General features: G+C 38.7%; 2 protein-coding genes across 4 annotated transcripts in view; both read right to left on the reverse strand.

The window, feature by feature from the left end:
* Nucleotides 1-3,028, reverse strand: part of mphosph9 (M-phase phosphoprotein 9) — a 32,819-nt gene extending 29,791 nt beyond the window's left edge. For both annotated transcript variants that reach the window (XM_084935906.1, XM_084935905.1), the window contains exons 1-3: nt 2,913-3,028; nt 1,863-2,134; nt 554-701 (exon numbers count right to left, since the gene is read on the reverse strand). In XM_084935906.1, coding sequence (XP_084792032.1) covers nt 554-701; nt 1,863-2,098 — 384 coding nt within the window. In that variant the 5' untranslated portion in view covers nt 2,099-2,134; nt 2,913-3,028. The remainder of the gene's footprint in view (nt 1-553; nt 702-1,862; nt 2,135-2,912) is intronic.
* A 2,195-nt stretch (nt 3,029-5,223) lies between these two features.
* Nucleotides 5,224-10,068, reverse strand: cdk2ap1 (cyclin dependent kinase 2 associated protein 1). 2 transcript variants are annotated; one of them, XM_084935914.1, is made up of 4 exons: nt 9,897-10,068; nt 6,238-6,338; nt 5,538-5,664; nt 5,224-5,451 (listed from the first exon to the last, which is right to left on the reverse strand). In XM_084935914.1, exons 1-4 carry the CDS (start codon nt 9,922-9,924, stop codon nt 5,384-5,386), a joined length of 324 nt encoding a protein of 107 aa, XP_084792040.1. In that variant the 5' UTR covers nt 9,925-10,068; the 3' UTR covers nt 5,224-5,383. The 2 variants fall into 2 exon arrangements, with proteins under 2 accessions (XP_084792040.1, XP_084792039.1); XM_084935913.1 differs by lacking the exon at nt 9,897-10,068 and adding an exon at nt 9,318-9,489.
* Nucleotides 10,069-10,207: the final 139 nt, after the last annotated feature.

Consider the following 10,207-nt stretch of genomic DNA (forward strand, 5'->3'; position numbering starts at 1 on the left):
AGAACACAAAAGAAAATAGTTCCATATACACTAGAGGACTGCAATACTATGTGTATTTATGAAGGTGCCAGAGAACCCAGCTGTGCACAACAATTATGATACAAACTTCCATTAGAGAGAAAGAAGACATAGGAAGAATTTAATTTTCCAGTGACCTACCCATACAGTAATTAAAGATTGAGAACAGAGTGTGTTATACCCAGGTGTACAAACTGAAAGCCTTCAAGCTTGATGAACTGTGCCATAAAGTGCCTTCACATTGTAGAGAATCACAGTTGTCTGTTCTCTGCAAATCACATCCTGTGTCTGAAAAGATCAGCTGTGGAGTGGTGCTGTGTGGGTGTTGGGGTCTGTAAATGTGTATGTGTGCATCTATCTTACTGTCAGGTGTGATTTGATCAAAAAATACATGTGACAAGTCTGAACTGAGGCTACCAGCAGCCAAATACAGCGCACAAGAACAAACTGCTACAGCAGCAAACACTAACTACACTTCATCATCAGCCTTTCTACAAGACCTATTGTCTTCCAGTCTCAATGGGTATTTTCCTACCTCGCAGTCCTTCCAGATCTCAGGGTCTGTCTCTCCACTGCTCTGGATCTCCTGGACCAGGGCCCTAAGGGTCTCCAGGGAGCTTGGATTGATGAATGGTAGGGTCTTCCCTTGTTCAAAGGCTTCATCTGTGCTCAGACATAGGCTCCTGTAAAACAAATTGGATATTGTTAAAATATTGTATCAAGTATTGAAATATTAGATATTAGATTAGAATATATTAGATATGTTTCTCCAGCCAGTATTATTTTATACTGTCTGGCAATATTATTATTATTATTATTATTATTATTATTATTATTATTATTATTATTATTATTATAGCTGAGCAGTATTTTAGAGACAACTAAATAAAATGATAAAAGTCAAAAAAGATCTCTACTTCTTAGTGCAGCCAATATCTGCAGCAGATATTGGCCTATCACAGACTTTTCAGTGTCTGATATTTTGTTCAACATGCGCCAATATTAAAAATATTTTTATGCAACATAAGGCAGAAGAATATCCATCTGTATATTTAAAAACAGTGTATATCTTGAAGAATAGCTCTGACACATTTGTCTGCAGTACATGCAGCAGAGTAACGTCACAGCTGAGCAGCAGGCAGTGTCAAGCACTGGAAGTTATCTCTAGTCTTTGAAATGTTTTGGTGGAAATTAACAAAATAGCCCTATACTTCCTCTTCCAGTTTAACACTCTACATGTGTAACTATAAATAAATACCACCCAATATGTATATTGTATGTATAGAAAGATCCAGTGATCCACGTGCTCTACTACTTTTGATAGAATACTGCTTAAAGATAGCTTTGTCTGTACATGTCTAAACTCAATCTGTTCAGAGGTTTTCCAAACACAACACAAAAAGGTCCACTGAACACAACAGAGTAATATCAGCACCTCTTCAATTTTCCATTCCATTGAAATCTGAGAAATAATCATGTATGCGGTCAATTGTAGTTCTTAGAAAGAAAGAAAAAACTGTAATAGGAGTTTTAAAAGACCATAAATCAAAATTGACACAGAAAATGGCAGTCAATGCATCTTCATATTCAACACTCCTACACATGTTCAAATTTAAACAAGCATTTAAAGAGAGCTGTCACAATAATGAAGAAAATCTTCTGCATAAATAGGTAGTAAATGTAAATCAATTTCCTTTTAAGCATTTAAATTTTAAAAAAAAACTGCAACAACACACCTGCATTAGGAAAAAAATATTCAAATATTTAATATTTTAAAAGAGGCAAGTATTTCTTTTTTTATGCAGACACTTCCTCATACAGTAAGGAACTTAGAGTTACGGTACCTGATCTTGTTGCATGCTGGTGTGATGTCCATGGGCCTGCACTCCACAGTGCCTCCTGTTGTTTGGGAGGTTGTGCGTCTCCCCTCAGAGACAGCCAGTCCTGAGGCTGATGTCCCCTCAGAAGACACCAGCGAGTTTTCGCTCTCCTTGCCCACATCCCCATCAGCACTGACATGGCAATGGCTCAAAGCCCCTGAGCTGGACACATCCTCTGAGATACTGTCATCTGTGGACATTTTTATGGGCCCATGCAGAGGGAGTCACTCTGACAGCTAGGGACCAAAGGAGAAAAGTTCAGAGTGCTGTTAATCACACTTCTTGTATTTCCAGCTTCAACAACAGGAAGTGCTGCTGAACTGTGAACACGACAATGCATTAATACCTTAATGTATAATACATGTAAAAGCCAAGAAAAGACACCAAATCAACTCTTAGTTTTGATCTTAGATCTACTATCAACATTCAGTAACTGACATAAATATAGGCAACATAAATAAGACATAAACAAAAGCCGTGCACAATATGCAGATTTTTAAGATAATATGTAATTGTTCTTGCTTTAGCCTCTTCTGTCAGTCTGTCTGTCATGACCTGTGTTTGCTGTATGTGAGAGCTCGTCCAACATGGGCAGCTTTGATTGGACACCTAATTAACTTAGCCAACAACAAGATAATCAACAGAGATAGAGCTCCACAAGCGGTGGGCTGGTTCATTTAGTAAGAAGCTACATTAGCTGTTTTAGCTATGGTGTCGGCCAGCGCAACGGATGCTGCAGACGGTTGAAGTTGCCTATAAACTCCACGGGAGCCTGGGTCAGTCAGGCTAAGTTACCAAGCTAGCACAGTAACTACCTCTGACCAGCAGTTCAAAATGGTTAGCTAGCTAGCTAGCTCAGTTTGGCTAAGTTGGTTTATGACAGGTTTGTAAGCACAGCGTAGGCACACAGGAGAGCGCGGGTGAAACGATAGCGCACGCGGGTATATAATAAATTATATAAAACAGAAAACTGTGTCGCGCTGATTGGCTACATATAATAAACATTTAACCTACCCGTTAACTTGTATCATTATTTCATCCATATTTCTCTGTGAGTAGTCTAGCTGGCTAGCTGGTTGCTGGTTGGCTACTGCACTGCAGTGGTCGTTGGCTGCTGTAGCGTTCACAGCCCACATTGCTATTGGTCAAAATATTATCTGAAATACAGAGCTGTGATTGGTCGTTACTTTCACTCAGTGTTTCTATTGGTTATGTGGGGGACAGAGGCGTACGCATCTGTTGGGACCGTAGATAAACCAAAAGCATGAGGATTGTAAATGATCGATAACGGAAAAAAGACAAATGTTTATTTGACTTAAAGTGTGGCTTTTAAGCCAGATAACTTAAGTCATGAAGAGTTTCTGATTTTATACGCCTTATTGTGTTTTAAAGTCAGTTTGCTCGATTCTTGAACTAGTGTGTGATGGGTTTCATATTAGACATTTCTCATTTATGGTGTAAAATAAAAGAGTTTAGCAACGATGCATGATTTCCATCGTTGCTAAACTGCATCTTTGATTGTATCGTTTTTTAAATATAGTTTTGTTAGTATTGTTTCAAGGGTACTAGCAACTTATATAGTAGTCAAACAAAACACATTTTACTCAGGAGAGTGGCTCCTTTTTAAAGTACTTTTGAATGTTAAACAGTGACTACAGTATATATACAGTTGCATATAATATAATTTGGTTTCAACACAGTCAGACCTGTACACCAAACCATATTGTGTGTTTGTGGAACAACCAGAGTAAAAAGTTTCAAAAAGTATATGAATCCATTCATCACATTCTCATTTTTGAAATGTATTTGAAATTTTGTACTTATTTGTTTGTTTGGTTGCATTTTGATTTGGCTTGGCATTAATTCGCAGGTTTCTTAATTATGGGTATTTCACAATATCTGTGAACACAAAATATGTCACACAAGAATCCATTTTATATATTAGAGGCCTTAGAGAATATGAAAAATACTGCTTAAAGATAAAGCTGGGATATGTTAGCGGGGGTGATTTATTGTCATACAGAAGTAACTCATCAGGTCTCAGAAGCACTTTGTCATCAAAATATTTGTCAATTAATGCTCAGTGAATAGCAGATTAATTGTTAATAACTGTTAAATATTTGAGAGAAATATTTTCTCCCTTTTGGCATGGATAAGTCTACAGAACTCAGGCAGGCGTACGACCTACCTTGTGATTGACAGGTCACCACCACATGAGCACTCGGTGCAGTTGACTTTCTGATTCAGCCTACTTTCATCTAGCTTTTAATAGTATTACAATGTGTTATATCATGATGGTTATGTCCATCATCATGGCAAACTAACCAACTGTTGATATATTTCAATCTGGACCAAAATGGTTTACTGATCCATCATCCATTCATCCAAAGAGATGTGTCATTATAGGTAGGTGCTGATTTATTAGTAGGTCAAATTTAATTAATTGACAGACCATCATTGGCCTCTATAATTAGCTATAACTAGTACAATAGTGGGGATAGGTTAATTGATCAATCTAAATTGCCCATAGGTGTGAATGTGGGAGTGAATGTGAGAGCGAATGGTTGTCTGTCTCTATGTGTTAGCCCTGCGACAGACTGGCAGCCTGTCCAGGGTGTACCCCGCCTCTCGCCCTGTGACAGCTGGGATAGGCTCCAGCACCCCCTACGACCCTGAAAAGGACAAGCGGAAGCGAATGGATCGATGGATAATACAATATACCAGTAGTCTCTTGAACCATGTGTACATGGGAAAAAGTAATGTACTTATTAAACCCAGAGTACAATGAATCATGTTGACAACTATATTGAAAATACAATTTATTACACTGAGTAATAAATACATACAAAGATGCAAGTTAACAGCATTTTCCTTTTTTTCCCTCCCTTTAATACCAAAACCAACCTCAACACGAATCAACCGATGCATTTGGCACGTCTCTGTCCCTCCCTTACTTAGCTAGGTGTTAAAGGGGTCTGAAAAACAGACCAACCACTACCAAAAAAAAACCAAAGTTTAAAAAAAATTAAAAGAAAAAGTCCTCCCCATCTACACCTGTATACTCCATGCAGTGTCTACAATTAACCTATGGGCCCATTTGCATGCATAAACCAATGCTTTAAATATGAAGTCAAAACTATGATCCAAAAAAATGGGGCATAAAAAAAACAACCAAAAAACAAAACAAAAAATCAAACAAACAAACACATGATATCTCTCATTTTAGTTCCAATAACCCACACATGATTGAAATTATCCTCCAGAGCTCTCAGGAGTCACAAATTGCATTACTGTATTTCTTTTTTTTTCTCTCTCTCTCTCTCTCTCTCTCTCTCTCTCTCTCTCTCTCTCTCTCTCTCTCTCTCTCGAGGAGCTTGCTGTTCCATCCTTTGTTCATTTACTTCCTCCTTGCAAGGAAACGCCATGCAAGTTATTTTTTCTCCTCATGAAAGGTAGTTCTTGCAGGGAGGAATGGGCGTTTTTAGCTAGGACCTTGCATTCCTCTCAGTCTCAGCCAAGCATTCACGCACCAGCCCCCTGGCATGGATTATTCCTTTGAAGAAGAACAAATACACATTTAGTCTGAGAAATGTTAATGCTTGCGTGCTGCTTTTGTATTGCTCTGCATATCAAGGTTACCTCTTTTCAGTCGCTCCATTGCACTCTTACTTCCAGCGTATGTGGGTCTGATCTCCTTTCCGAGCTCTTCAATGATGGCCAGCAGCTCTGCATATTTGTTCTGAGGCACTTGGCTGCCAGTAGAGCCCTGACGTTAAAGCAAAAATCAGTCAGGTTCAATACATTTAAACTGGTTTCTGGTATGCAAAATGGAGCCTTATCGACACAGTACAGTTTGATACCAAAAATTAGGACCTGTGGAGTCCGTGGTGGAGAGTAGTGTCTAAAATTGACCTTCATAATGTCCCAACACTACAGCAGACACAGAGAGGTATTTCATGTCACTATAAGAGTCCATATAAGCAGCCCTGCTTAAAATCCCTAAGGAATCACCACTTCTTGATTCAGTTGTGCTGCTGCTGTGTCAAAGACCACCACTGGATATAAACAGGTAAAAACACTGCTTTTCATCATATGGGTGGTTTGACGGACTGTAAATGCAATTTTAATATAAAAATATGACTTATGCTGAAACCTGGACTGTAAAGTTGATATGAATATGAAGTAATTAGGCCAATGTTCTCCAGTTTTGCACAAATAAAACTCAACAAACAACACTCTTGTATCTTCCATGGCAATGAAGGAAATGGAAAAACTGGAAAAGTATGTTTGTTTGGTTTTGCCTTTACGAGCTGGGGTATGCAGTGAGTTTAGTAGTTACCTGTGAAAATCCCAGAGAAGGAGGTCCGTAGTCACTCAGAAGGGGCCTATAGGACTGCAGCGTGGCCAGGTTAGCTGCTGAGGGAGACTGAAGGTTTGCAACTGTGGACAATTCAAAAACAACTCCTGTCAAAATCAAAATAGACACACAAATCAAATATATTCGAAAAAAAATAGAAAACTTTCACAGCTGAGAAGCCTCAGCCAACTGCTCAACTTTTAAAGCACTTTAGAGAACCTGTAAGGTTAAAAGGCACCACAAATAAAAAATGTTTGCCATTAAAGAGATTTCTTTTTAATGGAAATTGTATTATCAGAGCAGTAAAGCAGGGTTTTTTTTCTTATAGTCAGCAGTTTCACAAAGGAAGCATGTTAGGCTCTTCAGTGTTTGTGGTGTGGGAAACAGCAGGGAGGTGATGCTGATGGTGCAGGGCTTGACAGTGCATATGTTTCACATTACAGTTAAAGAAAAGATGCATACACTGTAAAAGGTTTTTAGGAACATGTGTGCGGATGAAATATACTACAGCATTCACCACAAGCAGCAATTATTCTTCTCACAGGTGTAGTATCTCCTCTCTGACACACACACACACACACACACACAGAAAACATTAAAAGTACAACGCTGCAAGAAAGTGGGCCCAGGCGGGGTGAAGTGATTTTCTAGTTTCAGCAGCAGCAGTGCTTGTTACTGTCATCACACTCAAAACCTTTATCAAACCACCCATTCAGTGACCTCAGACATGAAGAAAAGAGATGAGTATGCCAGTGAATCTTTATACTTTTCTTCCAAGAAGACAGACTTTATCATTTTTGAAAATCATCTTTAACAATGAAGGTTGTTTAAAGTTCAGTCCAGTCCTTGTACCTGATCACCTTCAAAGGAATGTTCTTTTTCTTTGTAAAGCCACCTAACACTGATCTATGAATCACTCAAGCTTGAAAAAAGGCACAAAACTTAAATTATCAAGGAGTTTTGTTACTACATGACAGAGGACTTAGTAAAGAACCAATTTAATTTCTGTCTTGAGGAACTTTTTTACCAGCAGCCTGCTGCAGAAGTAAACATCTTTAGATGACTATGAAAAATGCCAACAATAACACAGTTTGTCAGGTATAATAGAGTATATTTACACCAATATGGAGAACTTAGAGGACAAAAGAGGAGCAAAGGCCTAAAGAGCTATCTTTAGGCCTGGGTTATCTTATCTGAATGTCATGTGTTTAAGAAAAAGGAGAAAAAAAATCTGTCACAGGAGAGATGCATCTGGCCCTTCAGGTGATCCACCTACTATTCACCAGAGCCTCATCAGAAACAGGCTCAGCTGAAGCGTAACTGTCAAGAAGCTGTTCTTAAGGAAGGGAGCCTGGGGGAAAAGGCTCAAGTATGCCAAGTTACACAAGAACTGGGCTGAAAATCACCAGCAACAGGGCGTTCAAAATTTTAGTTTGTGTACCGAGAAGGTCAGGAGAGCGCTACAGCCATCTATAAAACAGGATGAAAGCCCTGTCATGGTTTGGGGATGCACTTTAGCCAGTGATGTTAGAGCTCTTGTCAAAATTAATGGATTGTGAACGGAGAAACGTACCATCAGATTTTGATCCACTATGCAAACGTTTCATTTTTCACCATGATAATGTTCCCAAACACACTGGAGTAGAGCATACCTGGATACAAAAACATTTACTGGAACACAGTCAGTCTGACCTCCCCTTACTCTGACGCAGTGTTCCTATGTTCCTAGTTCCTATGAGAGTTAAGGCTGTGTTGAAGAACAAAGCTTCGACTTTCGAGATTGTTGGAATTATATAAACTCTCTTTTTGCATTATATACTGTATTCCCATGTATGTTTGCACATGGTTCAATAAATCTCTACATCCATTTCCCATTTTCCTAGCAAAATATAAAGAAATGATGGGTGGTTTAAGACTACAATACAGTAGATTAATATAAACCTACTAAAAAAATTGTCAGTACTATTAAAGATAAAGCTAATCAGCAGCTTATGAAGCCATAAAACTACTTAAAAATTGTTATGTTGGACATAGGTGATATCATCTTTGGTATGCCAGAGTCTTATGAAAATGGAGAGGTGATGAAATTTAGAAGGATTGACCTTTAGATGTATCTGGCAACCTTTATCTGGACCCATTACCTCTGGACTAAAGTAAAGCAAGTAGAAGTAAAATGGGTAAAATGCTGCAAAAGCACTGAAACATCAATATTAACAATCTCATAAGAGAATGTCTGTCAGAGAAAAAAAAATCATTTTTGCACTTTATTCATGTGCTAAAAATAGAAATTATTTCACTTGTTACTAATAGAATTTTTGAATTACAATTTTACCAAATACCTACATAGCAATCTGTACACCACCATTAGCTTGAATTGGAACGACAATCCCTATTGTTATTTTCTTCCTTCTTCTTTCTTTTAATTCTTAACTCTTCCCACTACTCTTCCATACATTTCTCTATATAACAGATACCTTTACTTTGAGCAGATTTATTTTTTGTATTGTTTTATGTTTTGGCTGGTAACATAAAGAAACTGGGGATCTGAACACTTCCATCCACGCACATGCACCTCCATAATCACCGCTCCCCTGTCGCTTTGTTCGCTTGTAATATTCAACCTCCAACACGAGATGTCCTCGAAGAGACATAAAAAAAATTCGAGGCAGATCAATCGGCAGCTCCGACCGAGGAGCATCATGGAGGAAACGGAACAAGGCTGGCTCAAGAAGACATAAGTGATACATTTTTGTCACCGTGTAACGGCACCCACCCGGCGGGACCGCGACCCCGGACGACGGATATCGACACTGTAGGAACCGCCGCCGACTCCTTTCACATCCCCACCGTGTTTCTCCGCCGACTTGTATCGCGGATGGCGCTCTTTTACATTAGTAATAATGGCGGATATGAATTAGCCTAGCTCCCAGGATCTGACCCTATATATATAACTGGACAAAAACTACAGACACGGTCTTTCTCCAGGTATTCTCCGAGACCCCGAATTTAACACTCGATTTAACAGACGGATACTTTGATTTTCTCCGCCGTTTTTTCCTTACCCTGGTTCCCAGAAGTTCCCGGAATGTGCTGATGGACATTGGGTTTGTAAGACATTCCCAAAGACATTGTAAATTAAAGAAATAAAAATGACCCGAAATTCAGTGAAGCGTCTGTCTCTCACTTTTTGTTTACAACAGCGGCACCGGCAAATATGGCCGTCACTTTATATTGACACCCACTGTGCTTTTTAACATTGCTACTATCCACTGCGGATTATCAAGAAAACGGTTAAAAGAAGCACATTTCACCACAAAGCGACCAAATTCGCGCACGCTTTAACACGCATTTTAAGCACATTTGCCAACCTTTATCCCGAGTTTACTTTAACGACACTTTTAAAAGACTTTTTTAACAAAAAGTGTTTAAACGTGATATGTGTTTAGATGTTTTAAACTTAAATTTTTACACAACATTATGAAGGAGAAACTAGACTTTTAAAGTAGAATAGTCAACCGGACGTGGATACATGTATTTGAGGTTAAACTTTATACTCACTCATTTTTTTAATATATATATATATATTTTTTTTTTTTTTATTTATTTATTTTAAGATAAAGTATGAAAGAAAACCAGCGTACCTGTCTTTGTCTGAGGGGTCGTATCCATTACTACTGATAGCAGTCTGCTTTTACCTAAAAAGAAAAGTAACTGGAGTTGGAAGCAGGCGCTCTTATTTCGGAGACTTGGTAATCTTCAGTTTTTCAAAAATGTGCTCAGGAGTCATTTCAGTTCTTCATGTCCCATCAGTACTCTTGGCCACATGGTTGGACACACAAAGGCAAAAGTGTGGTCCAATCGTGGCTCTCAGGGTCATGACCCGGACCCCTGCCCACTCTGGCCCCCCCCAAAAAAAAAAACAAAACGAAGGCGCACGTAACAGGGTGAAAAA

Source organism: Perissodus microlepis, chromosome 7, assembly GCF_051167445.1.
Source record: "Perissodus microlepis isolate ML-2025 ecotype Zambia chromosome 7, ASM5116744v1, whole genome shotgun sequence".
Lineage (NCBI taxonomy): Eukaryota > Metazoa > Chordata > Actinopteri > Cichliformes > Cichlidae > Perissodus > Perissodus microlepis.